The sequence below is a fragment of the Diorhabda carinulata genome, chromosome 1 (assembly GCF_026250575.1).
Source record: "Diorhabda carinulata isolate Delta chromosome 1, icDioCari1.1, whole genome shotgun sequence".
Taxonomy (NCBI): Eukaryota; Metazoa; Arthropoda; class Insecta; order Coleoptera; family Chrysomelidae; genus Diorhabda; species Diorhabda carinulata.
This window is the reverse complement of record NC_079460.1, coordinates 36,967,109-36,992,708: the sequence shown is the minus strand read 5'-3', so window position 1 is coordinate 36,992,708 and position 25,600 is coordinate 36,967,109. Positions and strand designations below refer to the sequence as shown.

Here is a 25,600-nt window from a genome sequence, read left to right as displayed (position 1 = left end):
TATATTTTTTAAAAAAATATCAGTATTCTTTGTAAACAATTAATTGGTTTATAATTGAATCTTTAACGATTCTATTTTCATTGAAAGTTAACATAAATCATTTAATGAGATATTTGTGTCCTATGTAAACGGCGTCAAATATTCCGAGGAACCGACCATATAGTCTCATAGCAATATTAGTAATATAAGAATGGGAGAAATGGCGACAAGATATTTGAATTTAAATTTATGTTATCGTATTCTTCAAAAAATAAAATATCAGTGGTTGGCTGATAGAGCTATTAGTAATGGATAATATAGATTAATTATCAAAATTTTGAAACATGATTCATAACTATATGTACAAGTACCTTCTCAACAGGTATCTAATTATTTGAATAAATATGGAATTAGAATAAGTCCTAAAAGATACGATACATTAACAGATTATTTCAGTAGTCTAAATCTAATACTTCAAAAATGAAAAAAAATATATATGAGAATGGTTGTAATTATTATAATACTATTTACATAGGATAAACATCCTAGTATTTAGGAAATAGATTAACAAATCATCAATACTATAAAAAATTTCCCTTAACAAAGCATGAGGTAACCCAAATAACATAAAATTATGAAAATTCAAAGATCCTTGAAACCGATTCTAATACAAATAAGAATAGAGAATAAATTTTTTAGAAATAGACTAACATAAAATTGAGTAATTCATTGATAATATATTTTGTTAAAGACTGAAATTTATTTGGTCGAAACATTTAATAACATTTGTGTGTTTTTCTGTAATAGTTGTTTTTTGTTTTCTACTTCAGTCTAATGTCCCCCACATGCGACTCATCCGTAGTAGTAAAGAGCAGGTGTATAGGATCAGGGCTCAGGGTCTAAGCGAAGTGCATTAACGTGGAATGAATGGCGGCCAATGAAGCCATTATTGACCATCAGTGGACGGTATAAAGAGTGGGTTTTTTCTACTAATCATTGTTTGGGACGGTTCGGTTTGATTGAAATATATCAACTTGGAAAAATACAACCGCCTCGCTTGCTTATCACAATAAATCACTAATGTGCTCTGCTTTGATATCTGTCTGTGAAACGTCCATAATGTTTTTTTACCTTTTCTGATCGGAAAATGATTTATTTCGTATCTCCGATCTCTCTGCACTATTATCGGTGGGCTAAAAAAATGTATTACTTAGACCCTTTTCACGAGAACGGACGTTTACTATTTTTACAGATTGTAGATTAATGAAATAATCTGGAAACTCGCCTGCGTCTGATATTGATTGATATACATTCTATGATTATAGAAAAAGAGAGCAGTTTCATTTAATTGAAAGATTATTGACATGTAAATCGACTCGACAAAATGGGCTCACATTAATATATGATTCCAAATAATTATCATATTCCAGCATAATTTTATTACATTACAGGAATTAAAGTGCAATAAGGAAGGTATGTGTTTGTTTATCCGCGCCACAGTAAATTTATCTTTATAATAAACGAGAATCGGTTTCATATCTATTGGTTTCCAGGTCCCACAAATTGTTTCTAAAGATTCTGAAGATTGTAAACATGAGAGCCTATCAAAGATCCCTTTGTTTGCATGAGCTAGTACCCAATATTTGGGAAATTACATAAAATTAACATGAGGAACAAAATGCATAACTACTGTCCAAATAAATATTTGGTTATGGTATAAATGACGTGAGTAATCCGATAACGACTATGGTTCAAATCACAAACTGATCAATAAAAGTAGCAGCAAAAGAAGTGAAGGTTTATAAATTTTAAATATCCAGTAATAACATATTTCCAATAACAATGTGATAATTATACAATTAGACAGAACATTATTAACAATTAACATAAAATAAGAGCACAATTCTAAGTCGGATCTGTCATCTACAGATCTTAGAAAATTACGCAACGAAAGAATGTTTTTATATTACATTTGGAAAGATAGTAATGAGGAGGGCAGTCCAATAGCATCACTATAAGAGAAATTTACTATCATGTAGTACATTCTCAAAGACGGAATGAAATGTCAGCCAGACTCTGTGTGAAAGCAAGCGGATTTAAGATGAAGATTTTTAATTGTGGAAAGGAAATCGCGCAGCGTGTATGGCGAGCATCAAAAATTGGTTTATAGAGTTTCAACGTGATGGCACGTTGTTTTTTGGTAAGTCACAACCAGGTGCCCTCAAAACAAATACCACGTATTGGCAGGTTGTTGATTTAAAATACTCGAGATAGCTAAGACAGTAGGTATTTCAAACGATCGTGTGATTCACATCCTACATAATATATTTCTTATGAGAAAGCTGTCTGCATGGTGGGTGCCGCCTGAAATCACTGTATTCTGAAATTCTCAAGGTGTGATATGAATCGATTACCTACAGAAGGGCAAAGCGGTCACAGGCCTATACTATGCAGACTTCTTGGACTGATTCAACGCCAAATTGAAGATAAGTGACTTTACGTTTGTTTCCAAATTTAAAGTCAGTCAGGAATTTGAGTCGATTGAATAGGTAATCGCCGTTAGCGAGGTCTACTTTGAAGGACTCGAGACGTATTTTTCAGACAGCTGTATGATGGAATGAAATTTTCTTGTTATTAACTGAATTATTATCTGTTTCGTCTCGTTGTATTTTCAAAAGATATATGACGTTTAAAAATATATTTCCATAAAATCGTCTCTATTGGTAGAAGATATGAATATCATTAGTTGCTTTTTCTTGTATGACTGTATCCATCCCTATCAGAGAAAAAGATAAACATCTATTTTGAGCCCTTCTCCGCCACTGCCCCCTACATATGAATCCCAACAACTAAGTGGGTTAAGAAGAATGTGAAATGTCCACTCTTTGAAAGTCATTGTGGCTCCTTTGGAATGTAAATTGAACAAGAAGTCTTATCTCTGTGTTGGCAGCAACGCTTTACTTAATAAACCATTGTTACTTCAGTAACTGAAACCATATTGTGCGCGATAAACATCATATTTGAAAAGGAAATTTATTACACATGATCGAAATGTAGTTTAGTTTTTTTAAGAGGAGTAGGAAGTGGAGTATCAAGACGAAATATTTTTATAAAACCTAATGAAACTGGAAAATAGGAGAAAAAGGGCTTGGAAAATTTAAAAAAATGAAATTCTTTTTCAACGAAAATAAATACAACTTGATTTTACAAGAATACTGGTGTCGACAAAATGCTACTGGCTGAATTTAATTATCGCTATTTTGACGACAAAGAGTTAAGTTGTTGATAAAAATGGAGTAGGGTTTGTTCGTGGTCCATCAGACAACTTGCCCCAAATAAATTCTCTTGCAATGGTTAGTTTTTTGCCACAACTAACGATTTTATGACTGTTGAATTCCTCGTCATAAAACCATCAAGGTAATATATTCAAATTGTATATCAGTTATTTTCAAGGTGTTTGATAGAAGAAGTACTTATATGTGAAGCTGCTCTTTTTTATTGGCGAACATGATGCACAGTGTGTTTGAGGTCTCTTCTTCTTACTTTTATTTTTTTATGTCTCATACGATAATTGTTCGAAGCAAGACTAAGTCTGTCATCAGAGAGGTCGAGTTGATTGTCTACAATAACACCACTACCACTACTATAATTAACCCACTCCCCTGCTTTTGGAGTGAAATTTGATAACTCATATACTATGTAGGATTTCTACGCGAAGCACGTCTTTTCGCTGCAGCGCCTATTTAAGGTTTGTTAAACTCTGAATCTGACTGCTGACACTTTGATATGAGGTAAAAGACATTTTCTGAGTCTAACATTCCCGCCTATCACCTTCCACTTCATATAATTGTGCATATCAGTTTACACAAATCTTTTACGTTACAATATTGGGGAATTTTCATATATTTATAATACCTTTTTATGACAGTTGGCCCGAATGTAAAGGATTATTCTATTTAACAAACACATAAAACAGCGACGGCGTAGTAATAATACGTTCTATGTGGAACTAATTCTCTAGTCATAGTCAGACTATCGGCGCTAGTGACGTAGCTTATAGGTCGAGTAAGTAATTATAAATGATAGAGGAAACAAGGATATTGCTAAATTTAAGTTAGAAAGTGCAAATTTAAGTCATAAAGTGCCCTTACCTTAACATAATAATCCAAATGTCGTTACCAAGCTCATTATAGTGATTAATTTTGAATAAATTGCAACTCATCCTAGAATATGTTCGAATTTTAAAATAGGCAGTAGTCAAAAATGAGAAAGTACGCCATATCATATCAGATATATTTGATAATAATTCGAGTAACTCTGAATATTTCTAATTTAGCTGGATATTTCTCATATATGTATCTTGTACACCAAATAATGATTCACTTCTCCTCTTATCTCTGGTCTAATATTAGTTCGGGTCAAGGTTTTATATTATACTTCAATTCTTTCACAATTTTTTTATTGTTTTGTAGGTTTGGCTATGTTTCTATATCCTTCTTCTTTTTTAATCTCCTTAACATTTTTAATTCATTTTCAAATCCAAACCCCTATCGTTTCTTCCTTTCTACATACCTTTATTAAATAATATCCTTTTTTTGCCTATAGGAATTGATTATCCATATAGTCACAGATTAATTTAGTTCTTCTCAAACTTCGATACTTCATTTTTCGTAAACATCAGTCAAATGTACTAATTTACCTGAGGGTTGAATACTGCAATAGTTTTAACTTCAACTGATTTTGCAATTAAAACATTCATTTATTTATGGAGTAATTTTTTTGGATTAACTATATATACGTAAAAAATATTATAATTATTATGTAATTATCAAGTATTTTAGTGCATCCTAAGTATTTACCTGTATTAATTGTTTGGGATTACCTACTACCTACTTAACGATTACTAGTGAAGTTTATTAGAGTCGAGAAGAAATGTTTTATGCATTTTTCAATGTTCCGCCCTTCAACATGGATTTCAAAGTCAAACCTCGTTTATATTTTATGGATTGTTGATGTTGTTAATGTACCCAAACAGATTTATAAACATACATACTAGAATAACATAAAAGTATATAAATGAGTATAAATTTGTTTAATTTCCTATTTCTTCATCCCTTTTATTTGATTATGTTGATAAATTATCTTGATTTTAGGTCTCCATATAAGATTAACGTTTCGACTACTTTCAATCTTTATTAAAATCATATTATTATCTTTATTAACTCTAATACTCTCATTACATAGTCTGCTTCCTCTTAGTGAAATAATTCTTAATCTTGAAATAATATATGAATTTCATTTTGCTGGTTTATTATGGCTCCATACAATCTGATAAAAATCGAGTAAAGGCGACACGATGTCTAGCAAAGCATGATGGTCAAGCTAGACCCTTTCAAGATGTACAAAAACACCCTTCGAGAGAATGTTTCCTTTCACCTTTTACCCACACAGGTGGTCATGAATAACATTTCCCTCCAAATCATCTCCTGAACACAGGGCCGCTTTTTGAAATTTTTATCCCAACTTTAATTCTCTTCAATTTAATTTAGATATTGAATGTTTTCATAATATACTTCGTTATTCTATGAATATGCATAAACAACGTTGTAAGGTTGATTGAATACAATACAGTTTCTTATGAACCTCGATATTATGTGCATTTGAGATTTTAGAAACTGGTTACAATGAATACCCTCAATACATAAAGTCAAGAGTCCTAACTGGAATCTTCATATTATTCATTATTTATGAGAGGTTTCCAACCAAATATATATTATTCTTATGAGCTAGAACTCAATCTATATTTTAAAAGTAAAATATGTATAACAAAAATATGTTTTTTTTTTAAATTTATTTAACTCAAAATTACAATTAACTTCACAAACGAATTAACTATAATTTATTGAATGAACTATACATTCAAGAACGATTCATATATTCATTAAAAAGTTCGTATTTATAATAAAATAATTGCTGACTAAGTATGATATTTAATCCTATTGCGTTTTATTTAAATAATCTTCTGGAACTTTCTCCATGTAACTCCAGTATTCTTATTGGAAATATAGTTAGAGTAATGATACTAAGTTGATGAGAAAATGATTAAATATGTTTGAAATGAGAATGAAACGTTTTTCAGGATGGAACTCGTTAGTTAACACCCACCCACGTTATGTATAAATATATGACTATAATTATTAATCAGGTTTTTTTATTGAAAATCTAGAATGTCTAATGATTTTTTCTGTTCGTTTATTAGAATCTATATAACATGTAATGAATACCTGAGACGGCTCTGTGAATCTTCATTCATGTCCATTTGTAACATGAGACACAATTTAAATCGAGATTGCCATGATAGATTGAGCGTTCAGAATAGATGAAATCGGTCGTAGTAGGCTTTGGATTAATTATGGCCGAGATGAGTTGACAAATCTTAAGGGGTTGAATTTTTTGTTGAAGTACTGTTTTGAAATTTGTTACGATAGACGTTCATTCATCAAATTGTGTACGGGAAAAGATACTGTCATTGCTACAAGGAATCATTAATTTCTTTAAATTGAAATGACAAAGTTTGATATTGCGCTCGGGTAATTTATGAATTGAGCTTTCCAAATGATTTTCAAAATAAAGAAGAAGAATGTTTTGAAAAATTTTTCTAACGTACCTTAATTCAACAAATTGTATGTTACTAATTATTTTCCAGCTCTATACTGTAGTATCTCAATATGAGAACTGTCAACCAACCAAATGTGACTAGTCTTCAGAATTTGTGAGATTTTTCGATAAAATGCATGATGAAATAATATAACTGAATAAACATATCTCAATTGAAACCCAAGAAATAATTGAACAATACGTCCTTCCAACCTTTTGAACAAAACAAAGAATATGAACAGATTCCAATCTGGATGACTGTCGCTAAGTGAAAATTACACTGTTTAATAATCGATAAATCTTTTCTTCTAGAAGTGTTCAACGTTTATCAGTTCTTAAATATCTGCATTTCAGTTATTAATGCAACTATAATAGTCCAGATTCAATTCCTCCACGATTGGTTTTTTTTCGATTGTTTTGAAGATTTTGTTATATTTCTAGATCCATCTTAAGCTCTTCATAATAGCTTCTAAAATCATTGATTTTTTTAAATTTCTTCTCCTTCACACGCTAATTGTTTCTAGTCCTCCTCTTCTATATTCTTCCGTCATTAAGTTGTAACTAATCTTTCGTCTACGCTTTATTTTTCTTCATTAGCAAGACTGCAGCTCTCATGCTACTCATATTCTTTATGAATTTTGAATTTCTACACATTTCTACCTTCTTGTTAATATATTTTTTTCTTTTGAATAGCCTATCATTATTATTTTTGTTGAATTTGCTGTAACAGTACAGTCGAAGTTTATAGTATTGGTTAAAAAATTCAATACAAATCATTATCAAAACATATTTTCAGTAGGTACATTAACGGAATAAGAATTACATTGAGAGGTTGATTTTTATTATTAACTCTTGTACTTCATCCATAACCTCCTCTCAATCATCATTCCTCAATTTTCTGTACATGGTCCCAAATGTATTGCGATTTTTCACTTTCTGAAACTACAGTATTCTAGTTCATGGTAAACACATGGTTAGGATATCATGATCCATTAGAAACTAGGTTACAAGCTTCAGAGCATCAGCCTCATAAAAAATACCTCTTTCTACTTGCCTTTGCTGCAAGACGATAGAGACGTAGTCACTCTATCTATATGACTCACAGTTGCTAAGAAAATCAAATACCTCTACCTCTGTAAATAGAAAGCCAATGCTCCAACGATTAGATATCTTGAGACAAGAATTTGAAAACAATTTTCTCCAGGAAAAAAAGTCACAAAAAATTGAAACTAAATTTTTAGTGGAGAGGACGCCTTTTATATGAATGAAAACGTATTAAGATAAACTAATAGTAGCTCTGGAATCTTGCATATTTTCAAGAACGATGAAAATAATAGAATTCAAATTTCTTAAAAAGCCTTTAAAATCAAACTATAAAATAATAAAGTAAACTAGCTTAATACAGTCGATAGCTATTTTAGTTCATAAACACGGCACACCTCGTAAATTATTTAGATTACTTTTGTGTTGTAAAATGTATGTTGATGTGAATGTACCATTGTCTAATCACAAACATGTTTGCTGTTCATATTGATTTAGTAGAGAAATAGCGATTTTTAAATATTTGAAGGACGTGGACGGACTACACCTATCATGTTGTAATTTATTTATCTGATTAATTTATAATTTGTTCAGTATTTTGTTTTCCGGTTTGACTATATACTATTTAAGTTGGAACCATATGGAAAACTTTTTTATTAGTGGTTTTATGAAAAATATTTATTTTTCACAATTCAGAAAATGTTATGAGGTAAAGTTTTTTTGAATTAAAAGTTATATTCAAATATGCAATTACAGCCATTTACTATGAAAATTATTTACTAATCATTTCGTATTAATTACTCTGGCGGGATAAAAAATGACAAATTTACTAGACATCCGCATAAAAACATTCGACAGTTACAAAAATTTTAAACAAATTTAAGTCTAGTGATACACGTTACTACCAACGGATTACGATATTCGTTTTGAATTCTGCGCTCTGATCCAAGAGAAGTTGGATGAAGACCCTTTTTTACAAGAACTATAATATTTCCGATGAGGCAACATTTTCTTCAAACAGTACCGTCTCATCACAAAATTGTCGCTGGTGGTCTAACGTTAAGCCAAACTTTGTAACGGAAACTCTGAACTAATATTCTGGACCTTTTTTTTTGATATTCCTTAAATGCCGCACAAGACAAGACAATTATTAGAAAATCAAGTAAGTGATTTTTTGCACGAGCTTCCGTTACTAGAATGTATGACAATTTGGTTCCAACAAGACGGTGTTTCCATCCATAGTACTTTAAACTTTAAAGTACTCCTTGAAAATATGTTTAATGGAGAGGTGATTCACAGGTATTCAGATATTTTTTGGCCTCCTTGGTCTGCTGATTTGATTCCCTTTGACTTTTTTATGGGGTTACTTAGAAAAGCAAGACCATTTGATAATGACAAACTTCTATACTACTGATTTTAACTTTTGAACCATGCAGAACTTTTTATCAAGAATAACTTTTTTCATAAAACCACTAATAAAAAAGTATTCCATATGATTCCAACTTAAGTAGACACACTGTATAAAGATAATTTCTCAAATTGATAAAAAATAGTCCGAGAAAATTGTGCTTTTCGTTTAAACTTTCAGTAACAAGATATATTTTTCTTTGGTTCATTTTATTTAATCAAAAAACTATATCTCCTCAAATTTCTTTGGAGAACTTGATTGTTCACTCTAACTTATGCATATATTAGTTTGCTAGAAAAAGATTAATGATTTGATCTGTATCATCACTTTACAATAAAATTGAGTTTTTTTTTTGGCTGCATATTTACATTCGGTGGATGATTTGAGCTTTTGAGACCAACGTTAGTCCAAATGTTCGATACGAGTTCCTTGATCCCGACAGCATGCAGTATTTGATTTGGTTTATTAGTTTTGTGATGAAAATTATTAAAAACATTGAAAATGTTTTATCAAGCGATAAGTATTTTGTGGTCAGTTGGGAATTGCAAGAAATATTTTCACTTTATTTATTGTTTAAAGCATTGGAGGAGCAAGTATGATATTCTACGCCAAATTTGGTTTATGTTATAAACACAAAAAGATTGTCCAATTAAACAAATAAATTTTATAAAAATATAATTGAACTGCGTGGTGCTGCTATTATGCTTAATGTGGTACTCATCGTTTTTACTTCTGATGTTACTAGCACAAAAAAGTTGCTGTTAGTATCTTGAGAAAATATTTTTTTCAAGAAGCTTCCGATGTGTAGCATCTAATGTACAAGGTAGTATTGTTCTTTAAAGTTGCTACCTGTTGCCAAAACTGAATTAAATTTTCTTTGCATAAAGAGTCTAGTGCTTCAGAAAGTACTAAATCATTACACTACAAATATTAAAATGTAGAGTGCAAGCTGTAGAATTTCTCATTAAAAGGATTAAAGGATTAAAAGGTAAAAGAAGAAAAGGATATTTGAAAAGGATCACTCAGTTGTCTTTTGCTTGTGGATTCTGAAGCTCTTTTTGCGAGGATCAAAATGCAAGATGGAATTGGAATACAGTTGCTAAGAGTTATGTGAAAAATTTAGTAATTAATAAACCTAATATAGCCACAATCACAATTGGGGAAAATTACATGAAAACTATGCTAATTGATGCTAAACAGGAGACTATCTAGTCAGCTGGTGTCAACATCACATTTCTTCAAGTATTAATATGATTTATCAATAATTTTTTATTGAAGTGCTAAAATTGAGTAAATCCATAGTATAGTACAATGAATTCATTAACAAAAAAGGGTGCAATGAGTTTTAAGAAGTACCACTTTTATGTCAAAACTAGGAAAATCCAAATTCCTCTATTACTATATTCACTAAACCGCAAAACAGATATAAAAGAATAGGAAGTCAGACTCACAAAAATAAGTTCCTCGAAGAAACTTAACAAGAAACCGTTCAAACATTGACTTTTTCATTAAAGTGTAAATCATATTGTTATATTAATAGAAGTGAACATTAGGTGACATCATTAAAATAAGAATGTAACTATGGAAGACCATCATATTTAAATATTTTACAAAAGCTTAATAAATATTTACAGAATGTACATTATAATATGTGTGTGAAATTGTGTGGTATGCAAATGGAGTCATTAAATATAAAATAAAAAGGTTTCAGTATAATTTATTACTTTGGCATAAAACATACAAAGGTTTAGAAGATAATATAACTGAAGCCAAACCTATTAGTGAAGCAGTAAACCCTGTTGAAAGCTTTTGTTCATATCAACAAAGACAGTATTCATCCAAAATCGCATTTTGTGGTTCATCGTAAACGTCTATCGAAACATTTTAACTCTGCTGGATATACAAAACAATAAAATGTGTCTTTTTTGTAGAATTGTATGAAACAATATGTGACGTATATATTTAATAGGATTGCTCCGAAGCTGGACTATAATAAATGACAATGGATTGAATAAAATTATGAATATTTTTATGATAATAGACTGAACAATGTATCGAAAATATATACGTGAAATTTAAATCAATGTAATCATATAGAATAGCAGGTTGAACACGTTGTTTACTTGTGATTCCAAACCACAGTTTTTCCTCAAATAATAAAACAATCCCTTTGTAGGCGCACGAGGGTTGATAGTTATATTTTGCCAGACACCGTTTGACGTTTGTAATATAAAATTTGTAATTTTCAACTATTAGATACTTTTCTCATCAGAGATCATTTACTGCTTAGAGTGGAAATGATTTGGTATTATTTATTGAGCACCATACCACAGAAAGAATAGTGTAATTAATTTAAGGTTAGATTGTGTACAATCAATGTAACAAAGAGAACTACACGAAGAAAACTAACAATAATTCAAAAAAGATTAGAATATTATTATCAGAATAATCATACAGTTTATTTAAAAAAGGCCGCTTGACATGGTGCAAGACAACGTGCCAGAAATTGCGTGCAATTTCATGCAGGGTTTTCTATGAAAATTACTCCCAGATATTCAAAAGTTGTCACTGTTATATATCTATTCGTTATCATTTCATAATTAATATTTCTCATATTTTTTTGATCTACTACCACCCTTTTGCATTTCTTGATATTCACTTCCATTCTCTTTCATGAAAAATTTTGGAAACAAAAATGATTTTTCAATAGAGGTCTGCTGATGGGTTAGGTTAGTTTCTTCTAACTCAAGTCGAAGTCATGGTCGACAGAACTAAACATTTCTATTAATTTCTAATTTCATAAAATATTGGCATTACAGCATTACCGAAAAAAATCATTTATTCATAATTCATAAATCGGAAGTTGTAGCTTTTTTGGTAAGAATACTGCACCAGAATCCTTCCTAAGATCTGAATAACCATCAAACCGTTTTGTACCCACCGGTGTTTTCTAAAAGCTAAGTTTCTAGTTCTTTATTCGATTGAAATTTTACTCTTTTTCTCTTACTTCAAACGTACTCTTTTAATTATATCTATTTTTGCATTATAGTGAGTTATATGTAATTAAGATTTAACGTTTTTTATAAATTTCTATGGTTGGAAGGTCTGTAATTTCTCAATTTTATTCATGTATTCAACTTTGACATTTTATTCAACATAAATTTGTTATTTATATGAATCTATCTGAGTAGTATTGAGAAAGTAATTGTAAAAAGTCCTCTGCTCTAAACTTTGATATATTTGACAATGTTACATCCCATTTAACTCTTGATAACGAGCAAAGAACATCTCAATTCGCCCATTAACACTACATTTAGGATCTTATGACTTTTTTTCACAATGGCCCATAAATCGAACATTAAAATGTACGCCCAGTACTATTTCAAAAAAAGATTTAAAAAAAATTGTCATGAATGAGAAAATCCATTGTGAAAAAACTTCGTTCTAAAGACGATCCATAAAGGGTGCTGCACAATAAAAAAATATCACGGGGCAATTTTAAATTCATTTGGGACAGATTGTCCCATAGGGTAACCTTGCAACAAATCAAAAAATTACCATAACATTGATCAATAACCGATCAGACCGTTTCGAAATTAAAAAATCGTTTAAAGGGCGTGCGCAACGTATTCTGCATCAGTTTCATTTAAATTTGACTTTGAATATACTTTATTGAGGTATATAGATACGGAACACATGTTTAAATCTATTGTTATTAGATGATTTTTAGTTGGTTGTAAAGTATCGATTACGTATGGTGTAGCACCATACATGTTTTTGAAAAGTAATTCCAAATTTGCATTACTGATATCAATATCCAGATGTTGTATTCAAATTTAACTCGATATAAAGGATACAATTGGTTGATTTAGAAAGAAACTGATAAAATTCTGAATCGTCGTTTGTACATATCCCTTGAAAGTATCGTGTTCCTTCAATTGACATCAAAATTTATTTTGTAGATAAATTCAAAACTTTTAATCTCTTAATATTAAATCTCATATGACGGTCTGGAATGGGATTCTATGCATTATTTAAGAAAGGGAAATTCAAAAGAAAGTAACCGATTCTAACGAATCTACAGACCTATTGAAATAAATACGCCTTTATCTCAACTCAGTTTTTACAATAATTCAAGGAACTTTCAAAATAATTGTAACACGCGAAAAATTTATAGATCTGAATATCTCCCCCATATTTTGGTGTATGATCATTTTATTCTTTATTTTGCCTTTTCTTTTCATCATCAAAACTTTAAAATTGGTTTGGAGTAAATCAAAGAGACTGATTAATTCTGTCAACTTATGCCTAAAAGTTTTTATACGTTGAAGATTATCCTTGAATAAGAAAACATATTAGAACGAGTTCATATTCATAAAATGTGAAAAGTCGCAGGATTTACTTCATGAGAGTATCTTCTGTTTTATACAATGTTGAAGGAAAGGGACTGACGGAAAAAACATTTTCCTACTCACATTTTCAATATGTTCCTATTCTCTAGGATTTTCTTAGACGTACCGCAGCCTCTTTTCAATTGACATTGATTAGATTCTACAGATCAAAACATGAGAATAAGTGGAACAAGAGTTATTTAGAGAAGATCTGAATTAATATGTAAACTTAATGACGTATAATGAATCTATTAAGAAATTGGGAAATATTATAAGTTATCTTGAATCTTTTTCTGAATAGATATAGTTCGTCTCAAGATATTTTGCCTTTATTTTCTTCCCATAAACTGACAAAAATCTCTGAAAGCTGTATACTGCAAATAGTAACGAACATATACACGTATTTCTAATTAGACTTTTCATATGTTATTATTTTTAAGATATCACTTTTCATGTGAAGAGTTAAAAATGATGATTTTAATCTATATTGTAATGTAATACTTCCTATGAAAAAATCAAAAATATTCTTTATATTATCGAAGAAACATGCAAAACAATTTTTTTTGTCGTTAAACCAGTCAAAGCGTTTCAAGTGTTTTCTTAGTATCAGAGGAAAGATGTTTTTCGGATCGCTTCACGGAGTTTTGAATGAAATTATTTTAAAAAGACCAGGTGCACCTACACAAAGGTGACAAAAGATAATATTTGAAGAGGATAACTAGGTTATTGAATGGATTGATAGAAACACGCCATTTTAACTGGAAGATTTGAGATATACTAAAATGGTTCTTATACAACTGTCAAGAATGCAGTTGCAGTTGTATAATGTAATATGATGTAATTACTCCGGTTAATGAACGAATAGGTTAAATTTGTAGTGAAATTGTATCTATCTATCGCTGACTTTTCCAGTGTAAGCTTCACATTGAGCATAACTTTAAATATATATAAATAAATTTTTTCATTTGATTTGAGTGCGCTTAAACGAAGTTTCAACGTAGATTATAAATAAAATTGATTATACAGCGATGGTGCACTATCGTATATTTGCAAAAAACAGTTGAAATGAATTTTAATGTGGTCTGTGTTCACTCCAGAATGAAATCCTCGGAGGACGTCTGCCAAAATCGTCAAATGACATATCGTAGATTATTAGTACGACTAGCATTAACAAGATACTGTATGATCATTTGGCCGTAAAAACAATATTTTCCTGGTGGATTCCGCAAGACCTGTCCAACGCCAAAAGAGAATTATTATGCAGAAGATGCATCAAAGACTATGTATAACATCTTCACAAGTAAAGAATAATGGATCTATGCATAAGAAACAAATCTTTCATCAACTGTGTGAATCTTTAAAGACTAGCCAAATCCGCTAAAAGTTATTCGCTAAAGAAACACATGGAAGCAAATATGTGGCATGAGAAAAACGTAATACGGTCGATAAAGAATGCTGCATTATATTTTTTTGCGAGAATTAATTGAAGAAATTCGGAAATATCGAGAAAGAGTAAAACATTCTTTCCAACTTGTATTCTCAATCAGGTGGAAGAATGAGTTTGTAGGTTATCAACCATATAACACTAATTTGTTACCCAATAACGTTTTTGTATCCAAAATTTTAGTGCTACCTCAGTAGAAGAGGAAAAACATTTGTTCAATCTCATAGGAAAATGTATATTAATCTTGATGAAGATATTCTAAAAACGAGTGGTATTGATGATAAATTCTTATTATTTCTTTGTAACACCAGAAATATAAATAGCAACTCTCGTAAAAGAACCTATATTATAAACTACTTTGACATATTGAATATAAATGAATATTTTATAAACCAACTTTTTAATATAGATGCAACGAATTTATTCAAGACTTAGAAAATTTTTAGAATAAGCCACTTGAGGCTTTTCAACTAAATTAAATAGTATATAGTTTCAATTTGCCTGGTATACCTATACTAATTCATTCAGGCGGTCAGCCTATTGACAACTTAAATTTCTTATCGAACTCTCCCTCACTGCCTATCATTCATCCTGAAGATATGAATACCTATCAATTTATTTAGTGAATGATCCCCGAAATGACTAATTTAGTAGCTTAAAAGCCGCCTCACTCACATATATGTAACTTATGCTATATCACGGCGTATTAGCCACGGAAAGAACAGTTGAGCATCGGTATTTATAAGCTAAACAATCGCGAGTAACAATGTTGTCGAAGATGAAAGAATCAACAATGAACCGGAAACCCTTAAAATGTGTGAAAGAACCATTCGAGATGTTACAAAAGGTGTGGTCACTTTTCACAGAAAACAAAATATATCTTCTCTACCTGCCCTGTAGCATTCCATTGGGAGCTGCTATTGATAGGGAATGTTCTTTTTTCATGGAATTTCTATGCTTTGAATAGGACTCATTCAAAATTTGTCGCTAGTAAAAATCTCCCCATTGACGCTGATAGTTGATACTGATTCTTCTTGTATTTGTGATTTCTTTAATACTCATTTTAACATTGTTGATAGAGTAGGGTTTTGTTATGAGTACGAATGAGGTGTTCAGTTTTCACACCCAGATTTTCGTATTATTTCACTGCTACTGTTTGATTTTAAAACAATGTGTACTAGTGATACGTTGTAATTAGGATTTTGTTGAAGTGTTACATTTGAAATACGTAACTATGATTTATGCCCGAGCATTCATTCAACACGTCATTAGCGTTTTCATAATGGGATTGTGGCAAAAATTAAACAAGTGTACTAACTCTAATATATTCCTAGCTTTATCATTTAAAGAACATTAGTCAATTTCAAAATTAAACATTCAATTATATAATCGGATCCACATATACCACATAGCGGTGTGTGGTCAAGGATATAGTTTTGCAGTACACACAAATTTGCTCGATTCTTTTATATTACGTGCTGTTATTTTTACTTCTCTCCATATGTGCCTCTTTTCTCAAGTATAGTATCTATTACTTTGTCCAATGTTGCTTCGAGTCTCCCTCTTTTTTGTTCTTGCCTACTTTTGCTTTCCATACTCTCTTCACTGGTTTTGAACCTTTGTAAATAACCTCAACTCAACTGTATTTGCTCAATAAATTCCATAAGAGATATAATTTTCAAATCTTGTCGTATTTAGTCATTTGTTAATCTATACTTTTTTGTTACATCTCTCACACGCCACTTTTTTGTCTAATAGGTTAATATTGGTTTGTAAATTGCTTTATAAACATTTAGTTTCGTATTTCTTGTAACTGTATTATATTAATTATAAGTAAAATTAATTAATTTGAACCAAAATTTATGCACACCTTTATTATGACGACAATCATCGGCACAGTGTTTATATAAAGAACTTCATCAATAATCTATCGGTAACTTATTACTGATGACTATGAGCAGGCGCATAGACAAAACCTTTTTTCTGGTTTAGGGTGTGGATAATTAAGTTTGGATAATAATATAAATACGCAATGGAGATCTTATAATTAATTCAAATGTGTGTTTAGTAATTCTAAAAATTAAACAAACATCAACAATAACATTAAATGCTTTTTGTAGCGGGTCTCAAAGTTTTTCTCTATCGGAAAAAAATGGCCACACTCATTGGAATGGTGCACACACATTATACGAATAAATCAATATATGAAAACATATCATAGTACTCTAGCGTTCAGATGCCGTTTCTGAAATTTTAACTTCAATGGAATATAAATCGAATACATATTACCCCCTTTAACCCCCCATATCTGCCTGACTGTAAGAATGAATATTGAGCATAAAAAATCGGTATAGACGAATAGTTAAGCTTCAAGTAATAATATAGTGAAGAAAGGAAAAACCGCTGAAGATTAAAAATATGCAAAAATAAAACATTAACCATCTAATTACGAGGTTGCTGTTTTCTATTTTAATTAACATGAAGATATTCAATAGAATGATTCTTAATTGGTGCGCGGAAAACTTGGGGCTAAGTAAAAACTACTTAAAGAAATTTCGATGAAGAGGCTTAATATCCACTTACTCATCGGCAACTTATTCTAAAGTAAGTGTAGGGGAAACATTTCTTCTCAATTTAATTATTTCCTTTATCTCCAGTTCAACCCATCTCCAGTTGAGCCAGGTTCTTTGCTATTACCGCATTCCCTTTCTCACTAGGTCCGCATCATCTTTTCTATTCGTTAATCTTTTCCCACCAAACCAAATATATGGTAACTCGAACGTTGTTAGCTATATTATTCAGTCTCTTCACCTCCGCTTTCTTTCTCAGCATCCCCATTTCACACGTTATTGTTTTCTGCTTCAAAGTGTTACGTCCAGAATTTGCATGTGTACGTCAGCATTGGTGGTAGTACTGACTCGTAGATTTTCATTTTTATACGTTTTGTAATTTTTTTTTGCAAAAAAATAATATGTACTACGTATGTGGATATAATCTCATTAATCCTGCTGGATACCTCTCTTTCAATTCTTTCATCTGGTCCAATTGTCCCTAGATATTTCAGTTTTTAACGCTCTTTTTTCTCTTCTTGTATTTGCACAGTTATATCCTCTGGTATGTGAGGTATTTGATTATGTTTTCTGTGTAGTTATCTGCAGTTCCATTTCATTACTACACTTTTTCGTTTTGTAGCTCTTTCTTTGTATGAGCCAATATTAACATGTCGTCCGTATACATTTGGTGGTTTATGTAAAATGATATGTCTATTGAATCGTTATTCAGCTATTTCTTCCATGATTTATAGGAACAATAACGAGTTTAAAACCCCTCCTTATCTTACTCTTCTCTCAGTGACAAAACTAGTCGTTATCAACCCACTTGTACCCACAATCTCAATTTTTTAATATATATTCTATACTATGTTCGTCGATTACCTATAACTTTCAAATGCCTGATTATTTCCCATTTTTCTCTACTTATACTATTAGAGACTTTTTCCAAAGTAACTGCTACAACGTAAATTCTATTGTCTGTTATTTTTTTTGTTATTTGCCTCAAAGTTTTACCATTTCTAATCTTGAGTTGATCTGTGGGGATCTGGTGCCTTTGTATCATTTAATCATAATTATAGACCCTTTATTGCATCTATTCGTTGCTTTTTTTAACTTCCGCTCTTCTCGTATTGCTGCCTTCTCTTTCTTATTGATCTTAATCTCTTCCTGCTGTCCGTTATTATTATTCTCATTAATCCAATTCAGTTAAAATTTGCAAAAGTTCAAAAAAATGTCGAAATGCTGAGAAACATAAATAAACATGAGAAATCTATCAGTGAAAAAAACAATTTAATCAAAATCTATGATTATCATTTATAAATACCATTATAACTATAAATAATTCAGATTATTTATTGACTTAAATATTAAAATATCAATTAGAAGGAATTGAGAATAGAAAATTTGATCTTCATGTGTTTTATGGTATGAAAATATAGGCTATTGACAATTCTCTAAAATCGAGACACTCAACCGAATATATTCGTCTTGAGATATTGTATAATAGCTGCTTAAAAATTTTACCAAACTAATGAAAAACGTCAACTTTACAAATATAACAATTGTGGAATGTTGGAATTACATTATATAAATTTTCATGGTTATCAAAAATTATATTTGTGCCTCCAATTACAAGCATCAACATGCTTTTGACAATTTTATAATAGCATGTTATTCATCGATAAGAAAACTTAACAATAGCAAGGCCTTCTAAGTCCAGTTGTGTGCTTCGACAACAACTGCTCATTCTTATGAGGGTGGTTTATATAGAGGAAATCGGATTTTTCAAGCCCACTTCCACACACATAATGCCCTTTTGGTAGCGAATACAGCACACAATGTTGGATTTTCAAAGAGCTTTATTCCCAGAATAGAAAAGCTCTTGTTATTGATATTGTTATAATTTGTAATACTTTAGTAATATTGTGCAAAGTTAGGGTTATTCACCATTTTCGAGCTTAATCTTCTTTTTTTTGGGTACGAATAACCCGACATAATGTTTAATTTACAATTTGTATACAGCCTGGTGTCTATTTTTAGTACTTGTTATTATTTACTTTTATGCAGTGATTGATAATGGTGAGGCGTTATGAGGGAGGTTTTGATGTATTTTCGGTATCTTTTAATAATAATTTAGTAAATTTTTGGAAAACTCCAAGCCACTTAATCGATGTATTCACAAAGAAGCCCGTTAATAGTAGCTGAATTACTGAAAACATCAAAAGAAACTTAGTTTACTCAAACATAGCCGACTCCATTGTGCTATACTTCAAGTTTTTGTTGATATTTATAAAAAGTTCTATTTATATGAATTAATAGGATTTCTGAATGAATCGACGTATGTATTACCAAATAATTACAGTTCACATATCACAAAAAAAGATAATAAGAAGCAATCAATTCAAGCAAATTGAATGGAATTGAACTCAAAGTTGAATTATATTACCAATGGAATCTATATTGTTTCTACAGCGGGTTTACAAGATCGGGCATGACAAAATAATGTTACTAAGAAAATAGAGACTTTTCTTTGATTGATTCGTTTAGTTTTATATATAACTTGGAACCTTTTCTGCATTACATATAAAAAAATTCAAATTGTCTTCATTATCTAATTCACTTTCTTTTATTTGAAGGTAGTTAAGTAAAAAGGCGTGGATTTCAATAACAATTTCTAAAGTAGTTATTGAAAATGACGGTTATGGACGTTCAGTATCATCTGTGTTAATATGGTTACTTTTATTAACAGAAAGTCACATACAAATCATTATATATGACGTAACTTGACCTATGCAAGAAACTAAATTTAACTAAAACTGTTTTTCTCACATATTTGCCCAAAGTTTTTTCATCGGAGTATTAAAACTAAACTAACTGGAGATTCATGTAAAATATTGAAATATGATATCAAAAACATGGCGGGAACTAACAATATGAGTGCTTTTCGGAAACTATGTTCGGTGAGGTAGATCACCTATCAGCTTATTGTGGATACTAATCTAGAATGAGATTTTTATTAGTTTTCAAATGTCCAATTCCGTGTTTGGTGTACATTTTAAATGTGAAATTCCAACAAGAAAGAACCCTTCATTTTAATTATTTCAATTAGGATACATATGTATTTCCGGACCTCAATTCAGTTGTGTAATAGATTTCCAATGTGTTACAATAATTATTATTGATCAGTTGTCAGCTATTCACCAACGCAAAAATATTTCTCAACAAATTTCTATACTGATAAGCTATTCTAATATCAAAAAGTCAAAAATTGTAAGGCACGAGTAGCCTGCCAATTACACCATAAGAATCAATAAAAAAAATGTCATCATCATCATCATCATTTAGCCTTATCTCGTCCACTGCTGGCCATAGGCCTCCTCCAAATGCTTCCAGTTTTCTCTGCTCTGAGCGAGCTACCCAATTTGTCCGTATTCTTTTAATATCGTCAGTCCATCTCCTAGGAGGACCTCCTGGATTTCGTCTGTCTGTTCTCGGTCTCCAGTCTAGAATTCTTTTTATCCATCGGTTATCTTGTATCCTTGCAACATGTCCTGCCCACCGCCATTTTTGTCTCAATATTTGGTCTATGATATCTTTAACTCCAGATCGTCTGCGCAATTCTTATCCCATCCCTCATAATGATGCCGAACATAGACCTTTCCATTTTATGCTGTGAAATTTGCAATTTGAGTATTGATCTTCTAGTTAATTTCAGGGTCTCCACGCCATAAGTCAGTCAGGCTTTTCTCTTAAGGCCGATTGGCCCATCTCCCTTGAACACATCTCGCAATTTATCAAACGAACCCCAGTAAACAAAATTAAACAGAACAACCCGTTAGCTAAACGCATTTACCCACAATATACTAGAGTAGAATGGTTCCTATCTTATAGCTGTAACAGGATTACTTTCCGAATTTTTAAATCATGATCAGGTTAACCCGATCATATTTATCGAAGAGCCCTATTATCAAGTGTAGTTAACCTCTGAAAAGTTACTTTTTCGTCATACTGCCCATGTATTCATCTTCAAGCCAAACCTTGGTAGAACCTTCCTTTGCATTTTAAAATCACTCCATTTATGTCAATATTGTACATAGTTCTAGTTGGTTTAAGATACTATTAAAAGAGTAACAATTACAATAAGTTGCTCCTCATCAAATAATTTGATAAATTAATTATTCAGTATGACAATATATAGTAATCTTGAATAATGAATGCTTCTGTTATGTACCCTGTGTAAACTAAAAATTAATAACCATCCCTCGATATTTGACTAATAAAGTAGACGTCCTCACAAAAACAGTTATTACAATAATACCAAAGATTATGTGCTATAAACTATCCTTTATGTTTATTACAAAAAATTCTCGGAGACATGTTAAAGTTATTGAACATTCCCAGAAACCAGAGGTAAAATATTTTCTTGTGTAGAAGAAAATATGATAATTTCACATTTTTAAGTTATTGTTGACAGGTTAGGAGTTATAAAAATACCCAGAACTGATAATTTAATCAGGTCTCATATTACAATATTTACGTAAGATGCTACAGGTTGTTTATAAATATCTAAATATTTCTGTGAGACACAATCTTTTTGATAATAGATATTATCCGGTGGTATATCTACCCTCAGAAACACAACAAGCAGTAGTAAAGTACTAGATGAAATATAATCTTTCTTTCGAGTATATTTTAAAGAGACTAGTTCTAAAATGCTTTCCCATCGTAAAATTTAACTGTAGAAGTTTGCAGAGGAATTTTCAATTGCACAGGAGATAGATCAAGTTCACACGGAAAACTGAAATAGCCATGATAGCCAAGAGAGGAGAAATTGAATCAAATGCAGGACAATCTGAGAGAAATGTTGGTTGAACTGGAGCCAAATTAATTGCGAAGGACTTGCACCTATATACGTAGGGAAAGTGTGCATAACTATTCTAAATTCTTTATAAAGAAAATTTGATTTGTAATCGACACGTTAATTTGTATTTTTTCAATTCAGTATTCAACATTTTTTACTGTTTTCAACATCAGTGAAATAAATATAAAAAGGGTAAAACGGAAGAATTAATGTACCCACCTGTCTTCTATTGAAAAAAAGTAGAAGAAGGAGGTATTTCTATGCTCAGAATAAAATAATAAAAACACTATTTAATGGTAGTTGAAGTTAAACTGTATCTGTTTGAGATCTTGCATAATTTTAATAATAGTCACTGAGATAATGATCCTTTTACACAACGTTAAAGAGTAGCTTGCTAAATGATTAGGCAGCAAATGTTATATAAAAAATACCTAAGAACCCTGTCCATCAATGCGAGAAACATAATAGCAGATTGACTCTAAACGTATCTAATTCTTCTTTCTCCCATCAACCGCTTTTTTCATTCAAGATTCCTTCATGCCAGTGACGTACCGTTGATATTAATTTTATAAATCTCTTTTTTTGTATTTTTACACCCCTCTAACAGTATCTTCCTTTGCAGGGTTTTATGTAACATCATTTTTCAAATTTTACTACATATTTTGGATTCAATAGCTTATTCAATAACTCTATTATTTATTTCCCTGCTTACACAATGTTCATTAAATGTTAATAAGGAAACTAATATTTCATGAAAAAATATGTGTGTTATATGTTTTAAAAAACCAACTGTAGTGAACATTTCTTGTTTGTTTACTAACTAATACGTTAGAAAAAAACTTATGTGGCGCTTCTGACGGTGGATGTTCAGGTGTTCATTTCGGCATTGAGAATGAGATTCGGGCTCATAGATAGAGAGATGGTATCTTGTGGAACCGTGTTAGGAACATCACTATCCCCTGTTAGTAGGCGTACATTGGCCATTGTTATGTAATTGTGTGTTTTTTGTTTGAAATGGGATGCTGGAAACGCCTTAAATGTCAACTGTCTTCAAGTAAAATGCCACCTGGGTAAGTTGATACAAAAGGTTCTCTTATCTTGCGACTATAAACGAAAAATTCCAATTTAAATAGTATGTTTCTTGTAATTACGGACAATTTTGACTAGTTGGAAAAATTTATCTTTAGACTCCTTTTCAAACGTATTTTATCTTGAAATTCGATATAATGATGTGGTGAGGAAAAATTGGTTCGATCCCATTTGTTCCTAATATTTTAATATGATGAAAGTAACAGAAATACAGAGTTGTAATAAAAGTAAATAAGTTATATGCAACCTTCGTTTGCAATTTGGCTTCTTTTTTAAATTTTCGAAACGTGTATGAAAACGTTTATATCATATTACCAATGTCAATTTTTTACACATTGTTGTAGAATTTCCTAGACCAGAAGAGTCTAAATAAAAATGCATCAAAGTTCAACTACAAACTTTTTCATATTTCACCGATATTTCATTAATTTTTCACAATTTTTCTCATGAAATAAAAAAATCTTATTATTGTCATATTATTTTCTTCGATTTCTCCAAATGTACTAGAAAGAAAGCTTTGCTATTTTTGAAATGGAAGTTAACCGACAAATAAAATAGGGTGTTGAGTGTACCCCACTAGTGAACTCATGTAATCCGGTTGAAAACTAGCCTACAAACTGCCCCCCTTAAAATTAATATGAAGCGTCTGTATATTTTTGCATTTTTTATAAGCGCCAAAATATTAGTGGTACGTTACTGAATTGAGACACTTTATGTAATTTAAAATCATAATATGGTAAAAAAATAAATCATACATGACTCATGACAGTTAATACTTTGTTTTCCCTTTTTTAAATTCATAGAACAGCAATTCCTCATAGATTGGAATTGCAATCTATCTTTGGTTGCGATTCATAAAGGTTTATAAAACTTTTCTAGTTACATAAGGAATGTATGGAATCTTTTGTTTGTAAAATTCATTCAATTATTGATTGCAGTTATAAGAGAAATCTGGATAAACTGCTAATTTTTGCAGCACGTCGCAAATCTGTCCCCTTTAAATAAAATATAAATAGTTTTATTTATAAACTTCTGTCGAATTTTTATTTTTTATATATAAATTTTTTTTGTATTCTCACTCATCTGTAATTTCCATTTTTCTATGCTTGAAGAAAATAAAACCATATTTTCTTACAAAACACAACAAAACAATGTTGTGTTTTGTTGTGTGTCCACAAACAAATTTAACAGACGCTACTCTCTGGGAGTATAAAACTATAAAATACAGATTTATAACTATTTAGGCTACACATACTCGTAATGAAGGGCGAGTAAAATGAGTTTTAACTTACGATTCGTCGTGTTGACGGGTTGAACAGCAAATATTTAGCATTTTGACTCACGTCCATCAAGTCCACATGTTCCATTGCTTCCACTGAATGTATGTATATATAGTAACCATTATTTTTCGTTCCGTTAGTTTACATATATGCGAAACAACAAACTTTTTAAGGGATACCTACAAAATGCATTTCCAAGTGATAATCATAATTCATACATATAAAGAAAATACGTATTGGTTCATAACACTGAGGTACCATGATTTTTGTGACGTTTAATCTAGAAACAAATTAAACTTGTCTGTATTTTTTAAATATGACTATTATTAGATGTTTTTTTGACGATCTAATCATTTGCATTCGTTCTAAAATGTTTTTGGGAACAGATTTGCTATTATATTTTATCAAATGAGAAATTTTTGAAAAACTAATTTTATTTTCATTAATCTCTCTATTTTTGTACTTGAAATTAAAGGAAAAGAGTAACATATTCAAAACCTCAATTAAAATGCATCATCATCTAACTGTGTATTATATTTTCTAATTTTCTTGGAATAATTGGAATTAAAAAATTTGTGTATTTCCTCTGTACCTTCTTCAAAATTCTATAGACAAAAGGGTACATTGTTCAGGTAATACCTCTACCACACACAAATGCATTGTCACTTTAGAAAAAGACCATGTGCAATATATTATATCAGCCATTGAATTTGCTGCACAGTTTTATTCTATTCAGACTTTCTAACAATAACTTCACCTAAAATATACACGCGTTACTAAAGCCTAAAACGCCGAAAAGGCATTGTTGCCATTGTTAACATTGTTGCCAGTGCTGGACCCATTCAGAGTGTTTTTGTCAAGGAGGAAGTATGAAATAAAATGTCTAGATGGGATTTGA

At 30.7% G+C, this 25,600-nt stretch overlaps 1 protein-coding gene across 1 annotated transcript; it reads right to left on the bottom strand.

Moving 5' to 3' along the window:
* Positions 1-925: 925 nt before the first annotated feature.
* LOC130895047 (uncharacterized) lies at positions 926-24,787 on the bottom strand. Its single transcript, XM_057802162.1, has 3 exons — positions 24,715-24,787; positions 4,131-4,202; positions 926-1,172 (listed from the first exon to the last, which is right to left on the bottom strand). The coding sequence occupies exons 1-3, from the start codon at positions 24,753-24,755 to the stop codon at positions 926-928; spliced, it is 360 nt and encodes a 119-aa protein (XP_057658145.1). The 5' UTR covers positions 24,756-24,787.
* Positions 24,788-25,600: the final 813 nt, after the last annotated feature.

What these genes read in the sequence shown, in the direction of transcription:
- LOC130895047 (XM_057802162.1), bottom strand. Translation starts at nt 24,755, where the DNA reads ATGCTAAATATTTGCTGTTCAACCCGTCAACACGACGAATC. An exon ending in ACCCGTCAACACGACGAATC is followed by an intron (nt 4,203 to 24,714) that starts GTAAGTTAAAAC and finishes AACATATTCTAG; the next exon opens with GATGAGTTGCAATTTATTCA. An exon ending in ATTTGGATTATTATGTTAAG is followed by an intron (nt 1,173 to 4,130) that starts GTAAGGGCACTT and finishes ACATTTTTTTAG; the next exon opens with CCCACCGATAATAGTGCAGA.